Source organism: Camelus bactrianus, chromosome 30 (genome assembly GCF_048773025.1).
Source record: "Camelus bactrianus isolate YW-2024 breed Bactrian camel chromosome 30, ASM4877302v1, whole genome shotgun sequence".
Taxonomy (NCBI): domain Eukaryota; kingdom Metazoa; phylum Chordata; class Mammalia; order Artiodactyla; family Camelidae; genus Camelus; species Camelus bactrianus.
The window spans coordinates 17,844,491-17,864,584 of record NC_133568.1 but is presented as its reverse complement, the minus strand read 5'-3'; the positions used below and the strand labels follow the sequence as shown (position 1 = coordinate 17,864,584).

General features: G+C 46.0%; 1 protein-coding gene across 3 annotated transcripts; it reads right to left on the bottom strand.

Annotated features, from left to right (window-relative positions):
• Nucleotides 1-1,963: 1,963 nt before the first annotated feature.
• GRP (gastrin releasing peptide) lies at nucleotides 1,964-12,463 on the bottom strand. 3 transcript variants are annotated; one of them, XM_074355208.1, is made up of 3 exons: nucleotides 12,193-12,463; nucleotides 6,724-6,966; nucleotides 1,964-2,187 (listed from the first exon to the last, which is right to left on the bottom strand). In XM_074355208.1, exons 1-3 carry the CDS (start codon nucleotides 12,329-12,331, stop codon nucleotides 2,129-2,131), a joined length of 441 nt encoding a protein of 146 aa, XP_074211309.1. In that variant the 5' UTR covers nucleotides 12,332-12,463; the 3' UTR covers nucleotides 1,964-2,128. The 3 variants fall into 3 exon arrangements, with proteins under 3 accessions (XP_074211309.1, XP_074211310.1, XP_074211311.1); XM_074355209.1 differs by having other exon boundaries at nucleotides 1,964-2,166; XM_074355210.1 differs by having other exon boundaries at nucleotides 6,743-6,966.
• Between the last annotated feature and the right edge of the window lie 7,631 nt (nucleotides 12,464-20,094).

Sequence of the window (20,094 nt, the reverse complement as noted above, 5' to 3'; positions counted from 1 at the left end):
CAAAGTAGAATCTTAAGAACTACATTTCCCTCACAGATGCAGGCACGTGACTGAGACTCTACCAATCAGATACAGGCATCCAATACTCTGGTTTCGAAGTAAGCCAACAGTAGAAGAGAGTTTCAGGGGCAAAATGCTGCAGGCATGGGGACTGTCAGAGGCAGTGGAAGAGAGTGCCAACCAGGCACTTATTTATGATGCTTATTCATGGCCACCGCCTCATCACCCTATTGGAGACCTGGCTTTGAGCACTGAACATGGAAGTTCAGCCTTGAGCCTGTTTCTCTCTGGTCTTCCCCACCTGCTATCCTCTCATAAAGTTTTCCTTTTGTGCTTAAACAACTCAAGGTGGATGCCACTATCTGCAGCTGAAAATTCCCTGACCCAGTAGGCACACACGGGTATGTGACAGGACTCCACTTGCAAACAAGGGTTCAGGGAAGCTCTCTGTGGAAGGAAAGCTAAATCTCTTAACTAAAGCGATTCTAATCTTAAACTGAGCTTGGTACAGAGGAGCCTGCCAGCCTCAGGGGATTGGAGTGAGCAGTTCTTGCCTCTTGGTCAGAATGCATGAGGCAAAAACTGAATGCAGCTAAAACCCGGGGTCACATCTACTCTGGTGAAACAACCAAACAAGTGACCGTCTTGATGGGGTTATTCCAGGAGCATTGCCTTCCTCTCCCGGCCTGAAACATCAGCACTAGGGAAATGGTCCCTGGGTCTGGAAGATTGTTTTCACCCCTATTCCTGCTGGGGGGCAAACCCTTGTGATGGAGACGACGCCTTCAGCGTTAGCTGCACGCAGGCCTTAGTGGACACAGCTCAGGATGGAGTTCTTGGGAAAGAGGCCCAGGAGGGTCCCAAGACGAGGAAGGCGGCAGGACACTGAAAACACACCTCACGTGTTTTCCCCGGGTCTGGCTCTGTATACGCGGTGAATCAACGCGGTTTCAAAAGAAACTAGAACACATCACCTCTTTTGTGACTTTTTTTGCTAATCAAACAAAGGCAAGTTAATTCCCTTCACTGTTTCAAATGTGATTTCCCCAAATAGAGAAAATCTAAACATATGGCAAGCTTTAAAATCTGTGAATGTGTGAATGTCACGATAAAAATGGAACGGGGGAGTGTTATGAACCGCCAGGCCACGTTCTCCGAGAGTGGAAGGGAATCTCTCGAACTCACCTTCCTCGCTTGCTACAGCACTGACTAAATCTGGCAGCAGGGGCTTCTCCTCCCAGGCTGGTGATGGAAATTTGAAGAAACAGTGCTTCTTGCTGAGATCAAATTTACTGAGAGGGAGGCTCAAAAAATGGTAATAGAAAAATTGTCAGATGCTACAGAAAATCTGGTGACTTTAGGTCTTTGAATCCCAGTTCCATCTACTATGGGACCTTGGGCAAGTCCGCTGACCTCTCTATCTCTTGGTTTCCTCAGCTCTTGGGTGAGAAGTATCATTCTCAGCTTATAAAACTGTTACAAGGAGACTATTGATAACGTGGGTCGTGTTATACCTGGTCATGATAAGGGCTGAAGAAGTGGGAATTATTAAGTGATGAATGTAAGGCCAGCCTCTATCTTCAACCCAGCCCATCCAATGGTCATGATAAATGCTCATGTCTGAGTTTCTAGCAGTAGCCTCTAGAAAGGCTCTAAGTCCCTACAAGGATTCAGTCAGTGGCTTTCAGAGGGGAGAACTAAAAATACAGCCTGCCTCACCAAAGAGCATACAGGTTCTTTATCAAGCTGTTAGTTTATCTCAGTGTTAATCACTTTCCTCTCATTTGGAATCGAAATAAGAGAACTATCTGCCCTTTGGGCAAGGTGTTTAAGCTTTTATTGTGAATGGGAACAGGCTGGGGCCTAGAATCTAACTGACAAATAGCCTACACGTAAAGAGCATTCATTGGAAGACTCTTGAATGGACAATTATTCATAGCAAACAAGTTCAAACCAGAAGATATGCTGCTTGAAAATCATGACTTTAGTCAAAGTTGAAAGATACAAGAATAGTTAAGTATTTTGCACAAAGGAAACTCATTGCTGATCCAGGAGAATGGATGCCCATAGAACGCAGTCTCTTAAGGATTTTGTTTTGCTTCTTTGAGAGAGGTCGCCATCGTCATTGTCAGTTCAGCTGGGGGTTCCTTCCATCACGTTGAGAACCTGGAGCAGAGAGTCCACCAACTTAAAAAATATTAGAAAGAGTTTAAGCAAATGTAGTTCGTGATGCCGAAGCCCTAATACTAAAAGTAAATCCATTCCCAACAAACCATCAGCATCACTTGGGAGCTTGGTAGAAAGGCAGATTCCTCGGTCCATCCCAGATCTACTGAACTGGAAACTATGAGGATGGGACCTAGTGATCTGTGCTCGCAGAAGTCCTCCAGGTGACTCTGAGCATGTTCATGCTTGAGAACCGCAGCTGTCCCCTGGGAGAGAGATCAACTTCCTCCTTTTTAGGAGACACTGTATTTTCAGGTCTTTTTGTTATATTAGCTTAAGTTGTGCCCTGATATGACTACACAAGTATATTTTGATCAATGTTGGAAATTAAATGTATTATCCCCAGGAATTTTTTACTCAAGTAGCAACCAGGTAGATGAACTATGAGGGAATGTGGAATTTTGTTACTTCGCCTTGTCGGCAGTGCCTCGTTCCACAAATCAAAGCTAGTTTATGAATTACACAATTACACATTATAAACACATGACTGTAAATGGTAGTTGTGTGGGCAACTTGGGACGAGGAGTTAATTTGGGTTTCTGCCAATCCTAAATTGATTGCGGTTTGTTTTTGTTGTGGCTTCTGTTCAAATTAACACCAAAGAAAGAATGAGTAGCTATCATTTTAAAACCCTTCCGTTCCCATGTAGCACCCTTTACCCACTGAGACGAGAAAACACTTTTCATCCGGAGTAGAGCTTATTACACTTTCCAAGATTCTTGGGCAATTCAGGTTCCCCAATGTCCAGATCAGCCACTTATTCCTAATAAAGGACTCGCTGAGCTGCTCAGATCAGTTATTGCCTGCTCTGTGGCTCAGTTGTTCTGACCAAGTGATAATGAGGCCAGGGCCTGGGGTTCCATTCCCAAACAGGCCAATTAGCTTCGCTTTTCTCCACGAGCCCAGGAGGCACCATTAAGGGTCACCAGCCTGCCCAAAGAGGCTGCCATCCATCTCGCAGTATGAGCCACTGGTCATAAAAAGGGGCCAGCTGAGGATGAGGGACAGGACGCGTGGTTGTCCCCTGCACTGGTTCAAAATACTGAATCTGAGAATTTGGCTCAAGAGAGTGGAAATAAAGTGACAAGGAAAAGACAAACTGTGTAACCTAGGACCTGGAGGCTGGAGGAGGGTTGCTGGTTTGGGTGTGGGAAGGCGGGAGCTGTACTGGAGGTGGGAGCCAACCTCGCTCTGCTCCACAGACACGGTCCGGGGAATCAGAAGCTTTTTAGTTATTCTTGATTGTATGTTGCTTTTCCTATATTTGGAGCTTCCCTTGGAGCTTTTCACATACAAAAGCTTTCTATTTTCTGTGCTGATCTGATGGGACAATGGGAACGGTCCCTTAAAAGTGAGGCCATATGGTATTTTTCTTTCTCTTTCTGGCTTACTTCACTTAGAATGATGATCTATAATGAAAAAGAATATGAAAAGAAATATGTGTGTATATATATATATGACTGGAACATTATGCTGTACACCAGAAACTGAAACATTGTACACTATACTTCGATTTAAAAAATTGGAAAAGAAAGAGAGGGCAAAGTTGTACATTTACGTCCTTTCCATAACACCTTCTGCAGTGCATTCCCAGGTCCCTTTCTTCACGTCCAGCAAAAAAGAGAAAAAAAGCCTAGGCTGCAAAAAACAATGAACTGGGTCCAAATTATAAAAGGAACCCAGAGTCCACCTTCAACCTTTACTGAAACTCAGGACAACCCTCAGGCACATCCGGGACTATGGATTAAGCCCTGAACACTGTTTCTTGTTTTAGAAACCATAGGGGGAACGTTCCATCAACTCTTTTTTTTTGCAGGAAGGGAATAGTTAAAAGATTAAGGTTAACCTTGAAAATTATTGGCCATAATTGCTAATAAAGTTCTAGAGCTTGTTCGCCATGATATAGTCGCCAAACTTCAGTGCACATTTACATGAAGCTTTTCTGAATCCAGTAAATAACTTTGTCATCAAAACATAGGAAGATGCTCAGTTTCTAACTACGGCTCTGGGAGATTTGGCAACAGGACTCCATGTTTTATTACTAAAATGGGAGAGGGGAGCATATATGAGTAGTTTTTAATTTTAAGAAAAGTCTTCAGCCTCTGAAAATCCCTGCTGCTAATTCTGGTCATGCTCAGCTAAATTATTAAACTTCTTTCTAACACCAAAAGATACAAGGATTTCTAATAGAACTATTCTCTTGTTACTTCCTCTTTGTGAATAAGGTAATTGCAGGATGCTTTCAATCTTCATATCAACATACTTTCATTGAGGTGAAGTTTCTAAAGAGGAGTGATAAACTGGTTTGGTCTCTGCAAAGATGAAACCATTGAATTTGTTTTTCATCTTGCTGGGAAATATAGCCAAAAGAATGGTACCGAAGTGTGCAATAGCTAATTATTCAATTTGGGGCAGAATGAAGAGGGATGGGCTTTCTAAACTTGTAAAAAGAAAAACAAAGCACAAAAAGATATAATAGAAAAGGCCTGATTATAAAAAGACGACTTTTTTCAGCTCACACTGTATACCGGTAAACATCCCCCTGAAGTCACTCTCTGCAAATGAACACTCAGCCCGTCCTGTAGAAGTGCCACTCGGAGACCTTTTATAATTGCCTCCAGGGGTGACAGAACACCCTTCTGAAGATGGCAGAAAAATTTTGATCCTTGAGGAAGGAGTTACATTTTTCAAAACGTTCCAAAGTTATACAGAGCTAGGTTTGGGGGAATAAAGCAACTCAAAGTGGGTGTTGTTTGGTTCAAACTGAAGGACTATAGATTAATTCCATGATAGAGTGTGTGTGGGGGGGGGGGGTGTTTTATGAATGAGTGATGGGGGTAAGTCCATTTCAGCGTTTGTAAAGTTATTCTAGAGGGTTTTGTGGTGGTGATCGCTGTTACTCTTCAGACAAAGGAGAAGGCACTGCCTTTGGACATCACCCACAGGTAGTCCAGCAAAGCACTTGACCAAGAAGAGGCGAGGCCAACCAGGGGCCAAGAAGTCAGTTACAAATTCCTGGAGCCCTTAAAGCCCCGTAATCCACTGACAGATCCACTGTGACACAGGTCACACAACACCTGTGACTCCTATAACACAGGCGTGGACAAGAGAATCACTCACTCAGGGCTTTGTACAAAGCTGGTTCTTATTTCTGTATTGGCTGATGTAATCCAGATTTTCTTCCTGAATGAAGGCTACGAGAGACTTTCTCTCTAGGTGCTTAATGCAACAAATGAACATTTCGTTTGCATTTAGCATGGAGAATCCACAGTAAATGGAAGAGTAGGGAAACGTAAAACCTCCCTCTGGAGAAGCCAGCCAAGGCCAGGCCAAATCAGCCCTGAGCCTCTGTCCAGGAGCCATCAATCAGAGTTAACCATCACGAAAGAGGGACGGTGCGAGCTCCCCAAGGTCCCTGAGTGAAACACAATGTCATTTATTGCCAGGAACAGTGAGAAGCAAGGCTGCTCCTGCACACTATTGCATCCTGCATCCTCGTATTTAAGATCAATGAGGACCATTCCCAGAAGATGCCTCACATGGCAGCAGACTGTCCGAGGCAGACAGCATGGGCTTTTCCCTTGAAAAGTCTCAGTTTCCTCCCGTCTAAAATGGAGAGACTAAAAGCACCTTCTGGAATCTCTCTCCTAGGACCGCTGTGAGCATCACCAGAGGAAATGGAGGGAAACTGATTCAGCCAGTACTTGGCTTATAGAAAATCCTCACCAAAACTAGCGATTATTATTATGAATTGTATTGCAAAGATTAGTTTTGCCTTTTATCATAAATTTCATGGAAACATCTTAAAAGTTAATGATAATCACATCATTTTCAGTTGCCTGGCTTTCTTCCTATAAATTTTATTCTCTCTCTTATCTTGTTTCCTGTCTGTCTTTGCATCTAAACAATCCCAATTTCCTATCATTCTTTTCCTTTATTCTCTATAAAAACACATAGAGAACAAATCAGTTGACCTTAGATATGTTCACCAAGTTTTGAAATATTAGGCTGAGGCCTGAACAAGGTAATCTTGGAACAAATAGGAAGGAGGACTACTCTGTATAAAATGCAGGCAGCAAAAATGCTGTCTTCTAAAAGCATCCATGAATAGGCCCTTCCTCTAGTGTTCATCAAAAAGAAACATATCTATGGACCCACAGGGATGAACTCAAATAATCTACAACCTCACTCTACAAATACTCTGGTAGGGCCTGGCAGACTTTTTTTTTAAATCCCATCAATGCACAATAGAAAATAAAACACCTCAATTGGAGTTTGATGTGCTAAGAGGAAAAATAATCAATTATGCTGAAAAGAAAAGCTAGCATGGGGATTGTCTGCTCATTTTCTCAGCATGTACTGGTGTCTTCCGGAAGGCTTGCCTCTAAACAGTCTACTTCTTCCCTGCTCAAACCTCCCCTGCTCCCAACTCTCCCCATTACCTCCCACACCCACCCCACCCGCCCAACCCCCACTTCCCCAGGATGTTCAGTATACCTTTGAGTCTTGAACTGACGTCTTTAAAGTTGCTGCTGTCCTCTGAACCCCAAGTAGACTGGCGGATGCGCAGGGGCTCCCACTGAGACGGCTGATAGCCTCGGGTCCCCTTTGCTTCTAGGAGGGTTAGCAAATTCCTTGTAGCTTCTCCCCGGTGAAGGTACTCCCTCAGCTGTTCCTTCATGCTCCCTCCCTCATAAACGTATGGAGACTCTCCTGTGCTCTTTTTTCCCATTAAGTGTCCTGTTCAAAAACAGAAACAATATACAGCAAATATTTATAATAACTATAAATGGAATATAACTAAAAATTGCAAATCACTGTGTTGTACTCCTGTAACTTACACAATACTGTACAGCAACTGTGCTTCAATTAAAACGTTTGGTGCCACATTCATAAAGAAATAAAAGAAGCGTATACTCTGGTTCAAAAACAAACAAACAAACAAAAACAGAAGGTCACAAATGTAACCCTGGGGAATGAATGAACAAGAAATTAAAAAGGACACCAACTGTGTTTGTGCTGCTCCCTCCTAAATGCTGGATAGATAGCATTTTACTATCAGGAGTTAGTTCATAAATGACTGACAGACTTTGCTCCTTGCTCAACATGCTTAATGAGTGGACAGACTTCAGAACTGCAACTCAGGAGCCCTGGGTCTGGTCCCAGCCCCTCTGCTAATTAGCTAGGTGACCTCTGTCAAGTCACTTAGCATCCCCAGTCTTCAATTTTATCAACAATAAAACGAACATGTTGGACTAGCTGACATCTAAGGAACCTTCCATATCTGAAATTCTATCACCAACTCTGTGTGCACTGGATTTTATTTCCAGCTGAATGATGGAGTTTGGACATCTTCCCCAGTCAATTTTGAATTGCTCCTGAAAAGACAGGTCTCCATGCTTTCCTCTGTGTGATTAAAAAGATGTTGCTTTCCTCTTACCTGTAATACCCATCCATGTACCAAAGGAATTTTCCAACTAAACTTTCTTAGCATTTTAGCTGAGGTTGAACCTTGAAATGACACCTGGGAAATGCAGTTTGTAATGAAAGACAAGTTGAAAACAAATTCTGACCAACACTTTTCAGTCACCTAAATGCAGAATTTTCTCACGAAGGTATAAAATCATCAGCAGAAGTCTATCAGTGGCTCCAAGGATGTGTACTTGTCATATAAACAAATGAAAGTTGCCGTGCAGGAGGCCAAACCGCTAAAAACATGGAAATTCATGTGTGCAAATGGGGATTACCATAGGGTCAGAAAGGGGCATGGAATTCAAGGTCTGAGTTCTTAACACTTCAGCCCATTGTTTAAATAAACTCACATTGCCTAATTTACTTTCTTTAGTTGATTTTTCCCATTTCTCCGTAACTGGGTTTTACAGCACTTTCAAATTTCTAACATTAGTAAAACTGTGGTGCTTTTGATTTAAAGTTCACAAGGGAAGAGCTCTTTGTGGCTCCAGTGTTGACTGGCATTAGAAGCATTAAAGGCAAACATCATGGAAATAATATTTGACAGACCTCAGTTGCTTCTAGCAGCTCTGTCCCCCAACAGAGAGCCCCCACCGTGACTTTATTGCTTGTGTGAGTACTCCAATGTGCAGTTAACAGGATGTTACAGATGCAGATTATTTCATTTGATCCGCATCGTGATCAATTTGATGAAAATGAGACTTGCCAAAGATCACAAACATGTAAGTAAAGATTCTAGGATTAAAATCAGCTCACAGTCCAGACTCTAGAGTATAATACTGCTTTGAAGTGTCTTTGAACTTCCTGAGAACCTAAGCCAGTTAGAAATCATTCTGGGGCCTGGAAATCAGGATAGCGTCTACAAAAGACTTTCAAATGTTTTAAAAGGAATGGGGATCGTATATCACAATGTCATTATGTAACCCAGAAAAATTAATTCTGTGAGTACTGGGGAGCCTAAAAATGAGGTTTTACTACATTGCAGTGTGAGCATTTGCCAAGTCACTTACGACCTGACACCTCATGCAATTTTAAGACTATTGAGGACGTGGTCCCAACTGAAGGAGTGAAATCCTGAAAGACTGGTTCCTCACTTGTCTGCTGGGTCAACCCGGTGCCCAGGTCTCCACTAAATAACCTTGCATTTAGCCATAGCAATGACTGTGTTGCACAACTTCCCAGGAAGTGGCGAATCATTTGGCTTTATTTACATGGAGGAAATTGAATTATGATAATGGGAAAGTGGGATTACAATCTGATGCTCCCAGTAATGATCTCAGTCACTCTCGTCCTTCGTCATTGCCTATCATATAGTTAGAATGCTGGAAATGAGAAAGGCGTTATCACCAATGAAACAGAGGGACTCTGGAGATGGTTTTCCTAACAGGACTTTCATTTTTGTCATGCTTGAATAACTGTGTGGACTTTTCTAAAATGGAATGATAAAATGGGCCTCCATTCTGTGATTGATTTAACATAAATCCCACATTTAACATAAATTCGGGGACACTGTACTGAATTTCAGTATTTGCGTATTTGGTGGGTAGGCGTTAGCCTCCCTTTTCTAGCCCCACAGACCGGTTATTGAGAAAAGTATGCCATCTATAACATCGCAGGGAGACACACATTTCCTGGGTCCTAATGCACTTCTGAGCTAGTTACCATCAACTAAATAATGGTTTCCATGGCAACGTGGATGATAGGCCCACTTCCACCTCTTCTCCCATCATCATTTGTTATGTGTCCATATCATAATAATGGAGATCTCAGCATAGACAAATGACAGGCACTTGAAAAAATAAAACCTTGGCCAGAGGGAGGAAAAAGCTTTCGTCCTTTGAATCACTTAAAAATACCACTAAAATGGCAGGCATGACACATAAAAGAATTGTCTTGAACTCCAAACTTGAAGATTACCTAACTTCAGAAAATATACATTAAGACAGTGTTGAGTACTTCTAAGAGCTGATTTTTCTGGAGCGATACTTCAGCTGTTTTTCACAGTTTCTGGGGCAGCTCAATTAATGTAAAGCGATTCTGCAGCTGAACACTAGTGTTCAGAACTCAACCTTCCACGACACACTTCGCATCAGAGTTAGAGCCATGACCAGAAACATTTCGTGGGAGCACAGGTGATAGTCACCAGCATTGGTGTTAACCTATATTTTCATCACACACGAAACATTTCCATGAACATCAAGCCAGAGAAGAGTTGGTTTTCAGTCTGCTAACTGTGTTCCATGACCACATCACGTTTCTCTCAGCTGGAAGAAGCAATCCACTTAACAAACCTGCAAATTTGTGCTAACAGCTTCTTCATGGACGGCAATATGGAGCTCCAGTTTGCTTTAATTAAAACTAAATTGCGTGTCTTCCATGACTGAGGAGGATAGGCATTTACTTCAGAGAGCAGAAGGCTCCATATAAAATCTAACAATGTCATTCACGCTTGTGAATGCTCATATTCCAACAAAGGGCATGTCTACCCAGAGCAAACTTTTTCCCCACTGCAACGTCATTTTAAACCCAAACGCAATTTTCTACATCACCTCCTTCTTTCCCTCGTTCCTCATCAACTCTGCACAGTCAGCCAAGGGAGAAAAAGGGAAAAGAGTGTGATTGAGAACAGATAAGAAAATAAGACAATTTGGGGGTGTCACTGGTCAGTGTATTTTTGGTCTGGGAATGCCCAAGTTCCACCATGAAGGGTGATTAAATGACAGGCATCCTAAACACCTGGGGAAAGATGTGCTCAGGAAAGACAGCAGTCAGGGCTGGCTGGCATTAGAAATAACATGATTCTAGCTTCTCAGCTAACTCTCTTGTCCTGCATTTGGCCTGCAGGGGCTACCTAACAATAAGCCTTTTTAGTACAAAAATACAGATGAGCAAAAAGAGGCTGGAAATCTGGAAATTTCATTCCCCTAGCTCATGTCTGGACTGGACAATGGCCTCGATCTAAACTCCCAGAACCCCTTTTTAAGGATCAATTCTGAGTTTGGCTTCTTTAACACCTTCTAAGCATCCTTTTCTCTTGAAATGCAGGGGTTTTCACCCATAGAAACCTCTCCTCTCTATACCAGGCTCCTGTGTTCCGAGTCCCCCACAGACATGACGAATACTTCATCCCTAGGGTTGCCAAGACTTGGCAAATGATTCTTTCAGTAATAATGAAAATAATCCTATTGCAACCCGGAGCTCCGGAAACACACAAAGCAGAGGAGCTGAGGACGTGACAGCTTTAGCCTCACCACTCCCCTAAATTCTTCCTTGTCTTCACACCGAGAAACTGAATCCTCTGGCAGTTGAATTAGCAATTATCTTTCCAACACACCCTACGCCACTCCCAAGTAGATGACTCAGGAAATCGTGAAACACACACACACACACACACACACACACACACACACACACACACACACCCCACCTTAAATCTCTCTAGGGATCGACCAGCTTCCCGGAAAATGTTGAGATTGTTGTAGATGGCTTTGTGGGGAGGTGTCTGAGGAAGTCGGACGCTTTGCGATTGCCAGAGGCTAAACTCGGCTGGACCAAGAGCCCCGGGGTGATGCTCCATAAGCGCGAAGCTGAGGGGCCACTACCTGCCTCCCAGCCGCAGAGAAGCAGCGGGTGCGCGCTCGGCCGCCCTCGACCCGGTACAAGTCCCTGCGGTTACGGGGCCAGGACAAGCGAACCTCCAAGCCGGTGCCTGAAAAGCAGGACTTGTAGGCAGGGAGAAGGGGAAAGGAGTTAGGGGAGAGAGCGAGGTCGCGGGGTCAAGAGAAGCAGAGAAAAGCAGGGACTTAAGAGGACAGAAATCTGGGATCAGTGTGGAAACCAGGCGCGATTCCTGAAGCGCCGAGCCTGCTGGATAGAAAGAGGAAGGGTTGGGCAAAAGGGCAAGAAAAGACAATCGCTGCAAAGGCAAAAAAAATGGACCGAGAAAGTTCAGCCAAGCCTCAGATAGAAGCGAGATTCAGGCGCAGCTCGCCGAACAGATTGAAATCCTGGGCGGGCAACGCGCCCCAGGTCCCACACCTGTGGCTCTGCCGGGCGCAATGGCGCAGCCGCCGGGTTGGAGCAGGGCTCCGAGAGGCGCTCGGGGACCCAGCTCCCCAAAGTTGTTCAGAGAGAGAACCGTGCCAGGCAGGACTGAGATTCAGCGGACAAAATGAGGTGCTGGGAGGTGCGGAGGGAGGGTGATCTCTGTGTGGGTTGGGATTTTGGAGAGCTGCGCGCCGGTTCAGATGTCTTGGGGAAGAGGAAAGAGAGCGGGAAAGGATCGAGGGACCAGTCTGAGGCTGCCCAGGGACCGACGGCTTCCCAGGATGCAGAAGGGCAGGGGGGAGCTTTGGGATAACCGGGTTGGTGTTTGGGTAGAAAAGGTCCGAGCAAACCCAGCCCCCACCGCCGAGCCGCAGAAACGCTGACATGGGGAGACGGACCCCTGCGGCTGGCAGCTCCCGCCTGGGCTAGAGCGCGCCGGACACTCACCCACCGCCCAGTGGTTGCCGCGCGGGTACATCTTGGCCAGCAGGGTCCCTCCGCCTGCCGACACCGGGGCGGCCGGCCCCCGGGGCGCCTGGCAGACGACCAGCGCCAGCAGGACGAGAGGGAACTCGCGGCCGCGCATGGTTCTGGCGGGAAGCCCTCGGAGCGCCTCGGCGTGGCTGCGCGGAGAGTGCGCTCTCCCCGCGGAGAGACGGGAGGACCAGGACCTCGGAGCAGCGCCGCCCCCGCCGCCGCCCGCGCCACTGCTGCAGCCTCCACGGTCGCCCCGACTTTATATGCAAGCCCGGGTCGAGGGGGGGCTGGGGGCTCCCCCACCGCGGACCCGAGCGCTCTGACGTCTCCCTATAGTGAGCCCGGGCGCTGGAATAACAATCTAGGAAAATCTTCCATCTCCCCGCCGTGTGATGAAAAGGCTGAGTGTACACTGTCCCCTCTCTATTTCCTTATAGTCCCGTCCGCCTTCCCCATATTGGATGAATTCTTCCCATCCTCGACGCCTTCGCTCCAACACAATTTAGTGAGCTCCTCCCTCCCCAGCCTCACCCGAGAGCCTCCTGCGTTAGCTAGCATGGGATCCTGCAAGGGGGAGCCGTGACCTCGAGGCCTGACCCCAGGGACCGGGGGGGGGGGGGCAGGGTAGAAAGGGATGAGCACAAAAGATGGATGCTTTTAAGCAGGGCTTTGCTGGAGGGTGTCGGAACCCGGACTGCAAGGGACTTCTGATTCTCAGACCTTTCTCCAACCATGGACCCCCTCCCTCCTCGCGGTCCCAGCCCACAAACCTAGAGACCTTTGCCTCCCTCCAACAGAGTGACCCCCCCTTCTCACCACCACCACCAATGATACCCTCACTCCACCTGGGTTTTCGGAGGCATCCCTGCCCATTTGTAGGGGGCGATGGAGGCTGGATCAGGAAGGACGTGTTACGTGAACAGAGCTAACAGTAGTTTAACTGTGTACTCCTGGCTCCTTTCATAAGCATACGGCAGCCATACAACAGATGAAGCTTTTATGCTGATTCCCCTAGGCTGCATCTACCAGAAAGCTCAAACTGTCCCTAAACTGCTATTTACACACCTCTCTAGAGTTGCCCAACCTTCCCCTGCTCCTTCTGTTCTTGGACATGAAGAAGAGTCACCAGCTGGATTCGGGAGGTTCTCAGTGCCTTGGATACAAAGGGGATGGGCGCCATAGCAATGACAGGAAATAGAAGCTGGCAGGATGCTGTTGCCCACGTTTCGGCTGCCAGAGCTGGGGGTGTGTTGGTGTGTTCCTGCAGGCCTCTTCCTCATCAGGTGCTGGTGAATTGTCTCACTGGCTGGTTCCTGCTGGTGTTCCATGTCAACACTGGTGTTGATACTGATTAAGTTGAAATCAGACATTTTTCTCTGGCTATCTGGTAACTCAGTGCATTTGTGCCATTCTTAGATGATTACATGGGCATATGGCATGCCTGAGGATTCTTGGGTTTGGAAGAGTATTCCCATGCATGTGTCTGGCTGGAAAGTTTAAAACAATGCTAATTTCTAGATCACTATTAGTAGCTAAAGCAATAGTGTAATGTTATCCTGAGGGAATGACCCAAGTGAAAATTAAGGGGGAAAAGCCTGTAAGTGGCCTGGACTCCATCCTCCTGTGTTCCTAGGCTCTGCTCATTAGAAAGCAAGTATTCCACAGTCAGCTGATCACCCGTAGGCTCACTGCCTCCCTCCCCCCCCCCCCCCCCGCCGTGAGCTTGCATGAGCACAGGGACTTGGTCTTGTTCCTCTGCGCGCCAGCAGACAGCCTGGGTCCAGTGATGCTCAGTAAGTATTTGACGAATGAACAACTAACCTAAGAAATGCTCGGGTCTAAGTGCCTTCTGCAACCCTGGGCCTGTGGAGGGGCATTAAGCCTTTCTGTCTCCAGATTAAGTTATAGAAAAATGTCCTTTTCCCTTAGTTTAATCAAGATTATTTTAGAATCTTTAAATGACATTTTCCCCCACTATGAGACCAAGGGAAAACGACTGTAAATACAATAAAGTGTGGGAAGAGTTCTACTGAAAGTGCAGCCCCTCTGCTGTTCAGGCAACGCACTCTTTCCCGTGCCTGTTGCAGGTCAGGAGGTACCTGAGTCCCTTCATTCACTTCAGCTCTTGCTCTGAGCACCCCAGTCCACAGGCTTTCTGCCCCAAGTCTGGGGCTTCGACATGTGACTTGCTCTGGTACCCAACAAGGGCAGCAAGTGTGCTGGTCTTGGTCAGGGCTGCATGCACAGGGCCTGACCCAGTCCTGGGCACAGAGGAGCGACACAGAGATGTGAATGGATGCATTGTTCTGCAGGTACAGCAGTGTAAGTCCCATCTTCTAGCCAAAAAAGACAAAGGATTGTTACCTTTGAAAGAAAGGAACCATTGCAGGTTTGATTCAGCCAGTATCAAATGAGCCCCAATAGATCCTGGCTGGGTAGCCTCTCATACTGCTTTAAAAATCTTCACCACAGCCCTGTCATGTAGAGATGACTTAGGGAAAGGCGAATCCGCTGTGCAAAGGAGATCTCACAATGCAATGACATATTCAAAAGACATGATTTTTCCTCTTTTTTGTTATATAGTCCAGGGCTCTCTTCCACATGGATATTCAGGAACCCATGTTCATTCCATCTTGTGCGCCTACCATTCCCTAGTGCACTGCTCCTCAAAGGGCTGTTCTGCAAGGAGACAAGGAGCTTGTGGCAGACTGTACATCAATCCATTGCTTCCTTCATTGAGAACATCTTACTCTGTCGGCTGAACACTGGGTTTAGTGATGCTGTTGCTTTGCATTCTGGCATAAGCTCCTTATCTTGTTGTGGATGAGTTACAAACGGTTCCAGGACGAGCCGCTGATGCATGGACCACACTTAAGTAGCACCGTCCTAGAGTACACCGACCTGCCTGCACGGCCCAGATTGCAGCTGGCGGGTTGGGGAAAATGGGAAGGCCAGTATACTACTTAATATACCAGCCCAGACATACCACTTATCACTTCTGCTCCTGTTTTATTGGGTAAAACTCAGCCACTTGGTCACGGGTGACTGCAGGAGAGGCTGGGAGCTGTAGCCTTGATAGTCAGTCAGCTCAGGTTTTGATAGGCTTTTTACTGTGAAATAAGCCATATTACTTAGCTTTCCCATTTTCACTTATCAAAGACATAGGAACTGTCAGAATTTCTAACCAGTTTGAAGTAACCAGTATCAGAGAGTAGATGTCATTCTAGCTTAAGTCAATGAACCACTGCATTTTAGTTTATCTTTTCAGTTTCATCAGAGGTAAATGTATGACTTTTTGAAATACAGAAAATCACTCATGCATCTGTCTTTGCCCTAAGGGGAGTCGAGGTTGGGCGTCTCTGCTCAAGGTTTAGGGGCTATTTTTTGCTGTCATCGGTCACTTATACCTTGGTGCCTGGGAAGGTTTTGAGGGCAGGTCTCACTGCAATGAGATGCCCCAAGATTCTCAGGTCCAGTCCAAAGCAAAGGAAGCAGGTTTTGAAGGCAAATGGCAGCAGGGGTTAGAGAGGGAGGCACTGGTATCCTGAACATATGTGGGTCCTAATTCTGCCTCTGCCACTGAGGAACTACTATGTGACCTCAGGCCATTGACTTAGCATCTGCATCTCAGTTCCTTCGTCTATAATATCTCTCTCCCTAGGGTGTTAGGAGGATTAAATAAGGTCATATGTATCTATTGACTGGTAGCTACTTATTTATTTTAATTAATAATAATGGAGAACTATAATTAGGGCAAGCTAATTTTTATCTTAGGTGTGAGTGTCACGATGGCATAATTTCCTTGCTCGGTGCCTAACCCAACGCCAAGTGCTGTTTGGATCCCCGAGGAGGTAACCATACAGATAATAGCTGCCACTTAGCATCCGGCATGCACCAGGCGTAAGCATTCGCCTGTGTAATCGTCACAGCTGTCCTAGGACAGAGATGTTATCTGTCCTATTTTATAAATGAGGAAACTGAGGCTCAGAAGAGTTAAATAACGTCCCCAGTGACCAAATGGTAACGGGCAGAGTCAACAGTCGACCTAAGATCTACCAGATTCTCAAGCTCTGAGCGTGGTAAGTCTGGCAAAAATGAATTTCTTTGTAGTTGCAGGACTTTTCTGGGGGTTGATAAATTTCATCACCCAGAAGGCAGAGAAAGTGTATTAAAAATAATTTTAGAGGAGATATTGGGGATAACTTTTAGAGATCTTTAGGTGGAACCTCACTGAAGACTCCTCTGTTTGCTTATTTTCAGCTTTCCCCACCCCACCCCCACCCCACGCGATCTTCCAGCTTGTACGTGGAAGTGGGTGGAAGTGGTGGGAACATATAAATTTGCTTTTTGGAAAATAACAGGCTCATAGTTTTGGCTACAGCAAGGGATGGCCAGAGTCCCAAAATATAGCCCACAATGTCTGAAACTGCAAAGATAGTTCTGAAAATTGCCTACTTAAACATCCTTCTTCAAGATCTTCCTTGAAATTTGGTTATTCCTGGCATCTCACTGATTACCCTGCACAGTCTTTGAGCTCCTGAACAGATTAGAGGGTGATTACCCTAGACTCCAGCCCTCCAGTTGATCTACGCCAGGGTTTCGTCACTTCAGCATTCTTCAGATTTGGGGCCAAATATTTCTTTGTTGTGGGGGCTGTCCTGGGCATTGTAAGATATTTAGCAGCACCTCTGGCCTCTAACGGATGCTAGTAGCACCCCTCAGGGTGACAAACAAAATGTCTGCAGACACTGCAAATATCCCCTGGGTCAGGGATAAGCACTGTCAGTTGAGGATGTGGCCTGACCCAGCTTCTCTTCCTCCTTAACACCCTCCCCGCCTGGAGCTCCTTGGCTCACCCTTGAACATCTCCAGGGCTGGAGAACTCCCTCCTTCTCATGTTTGGAGAACGCTGACTCTGGGAAACTCTTCCTTACGTGTCTCTCTAGCGTCCCCCCATCATGTGGGTCACATGGTTGTCTTCAGCCCTGCTGGACCTTCTGACACTCCCTCCTGTTTACAGACCTCATCGTGCCAGCCCCGACTCCTCTCTTCAGTAGACATTCCCTGTGCTGTCAGCACTTCTTCAGATGCAATGGTTGCCCCTCCTCTCCTCATCCTGACTGATCTGAACATCCTTCAGGGCAACTGAGTCCCCTTGAAAGCTGAGAAAGTGAGAGACACGGGTGCTGAGCATCGGTCAAGGGAGCTGGTGAGCAAGGGGCACTATTTTCCAGAACCTTCCACGGGTATATGCCTATATCACTTGTCCTCCCAATGAAGTGAAAACCACTGTACAAGCAGCTGCCTGTTCCAGGTCCACCCTGCCTGGAAGGCTGGGAGACTTCAGGTGTTGTCCCCACCCCTCAGAGAGTTGAGCACCAGAAGCAGCAGGAGGCCTGGGGCAGAGTCAGGGATGGCACAGAGGGTGGGGCAGATCCGAGCCTGAGCAATCCTGGTTCTTTCCTCTGAGGACCTATCCCCAGAGGCTGTGCTCCTCATCCTTCCTCTCCCCTGGGACATTTGTAAGGACAAGAATTAAAAAAGACCATGAAGGTGAAATCCTCTGAGAGACTCTATGTGAAGAGTCACTGCACAGATGTGAAGTGTGGTTATCTCCCCACCCCCAACCCAGCCGGCTTCTCCGGGCCATAGTCTCTCAACTCTGGCCAGGCAAAGTCATAAGGAAAATATTATTCAGGAAAATCTCTGAAATTCCATTAGTTTAATCCGATTTGACTCATCGGATAAACATACATCTATCTCTCTTGTGCTCCTTCGAGATGGCGCCTAACACCGTGGCACCCAGGTACTCAGACCAACAGATTACATTACCGTGGAAACAAGGGTGTCTGGTGGGGCAAGTGCACACACAGAGCCTCCCAGTGCCGCCCCCTGGGAACACGGGGAAAGCGGTGGATCCTGACGGTAGAGCACTGTCATGGGCCAGGAGTGGGGTCTCTTGAAGCCCACTTACAACAGTGATGAGGGGAACAGGTCAGCTCAAACGAATTACCTGGAAGTTGTCTTTTCTAGAATTTCATAGAAACGGTGTCTACACTAGGTCATCTTTTGCACCGGTGTCTTTCATTTAGCAGAATGCTTTTGAGATCCAGACACATCGTTGCGTGTATCAGATGTTTGTTCTTTTCTACAAATAAACAGTACTCCACTGTGTGGCTAGCTCTCAGTTTGTTTCCTCTTTCACCAGCTGATGGATGCTTGAATTGTTTCCAATTTTTTGGTTTCTGTTTTGTTTTGTTTTGTTTTGTGTTTTGTCTGCTTGTGTTTTGGCCATGATGAATAAAGGTGCTGTGAACACTCACATCTTTGTGTAGAGACATGTGTAAACATTTCTCTTGAGTAAATACCAGGGAGTGGAGTTGCTTGGTTGTGCAGAATTATATGTTTAACTTTCTGAAAAGCTGCCCAGCATCCCCTCCTGATACAAAAGCCAATTCTCCCTGTTTGAACGATGCATCAAGTTACTCCTTTAAGTTTGGAAAGCCTCTAATCCTGACTTTATTTACTGGCCAAAAATGCCAGTGGATCTTTACCCTGGTGAACATTCAAACTCCTCCATGATGCTGACCCCTGCAAAGGGAGAGCTTTCCAGAACCCGTTCCTACAGGCTTGGGATTTGGATTCCTTTGGAAATGCTCTACTGGAAGCCAACAATAGGAGGAGGCACCCCTTAGCTCCCTGCTGACTCCCACTTCAGCCAGAACCTGGCAGCTGCTCAGATCAAGGCACTGCTGGAATCAGGTCGCTTGGTTGAAGGGAAGAGAGAAGGCAGAAAGGGGCTGTCGCAGATACAGTTAGCCCCTTACCCAATGGCTGCTTCAACTCAGTCATAAGAATCCTGCGTCCTGCTTTTCCAGTCTCTCGCCAGGCAGGAGTGCTCATCTGTCCCATTTTGGCCAAGGGGACCTTAGAGGAAGTCTGGCAGCTTCTGGGAAGCTTTTGTCTTCCTAGGAAAAGGACAGAGGCGGGTGACACCACCCCTCCACCTCCTTCCTGTGTTGGTGACAGGCACTGCATCCAGCTCTAGCACCATTTTGCCACCATGAGAGAAAGGCCAAGAAATACACAGAGACGTCAGCCCTGGCATTGCTGAAATGGGAAATCATTGCTAGCATCCACCTCTGTCTCTTTTTACACGTGACAAATAAACCCTGCTTTGTTTAAGCCACTGTTGGTAAAGATTTCCTTACAACCAAATAAATCCCTAACCAACAGAGGGAGGTTCCGAAAAAGGACGTGGGCACTTATTCAAGACAAATGTCATGTTTCTTCAACGTCAGCCAACAAACCGAATTTGCCTACAAATAGAATTCACCACTTCTCTCAGATTTGCCAGGAATCTTCTAAGTTTTCTCACAGATTCCCCCTGCTTCGGTTTTTTCCCCCAAGGAATGTGGGCTGTTCATCCCTTCTCTACCACTTCCTGCCTCACTTTGGGCAAAACATTTCACCTGTCTGTGGCTCAGTTTCTCATTTGTAAAATGTTGATAATAATATCTTGTTGTTGAAAGGATTTTTTTTAAGGTTAAAGGGGAAAAAAAAAACACTGAAGCATTTGTAAGTGCTTTTAATATTCTATGTTATCAGGGAAAAAGAAATCTTTTGGGTTACACTGATTTTTATCTTCCTCTTGTGTATTTTGTCAAGAATGCTCTGGTCTTCAATATACAGCTATATGTTTAAGTAACAAATTAACATTCAGCTGCCTTTATTATAGATTTGTTTTTAGGTCAGATAAAGTTGTTATAACAAGGCTGGGCTACCTGTAGGAACTCAGTAGGTGATGATGATGACGGTGGTGGTGCTGGTAGAATGATAGTTTGTAAAGCACTGAATCACCTTGTAGCCATC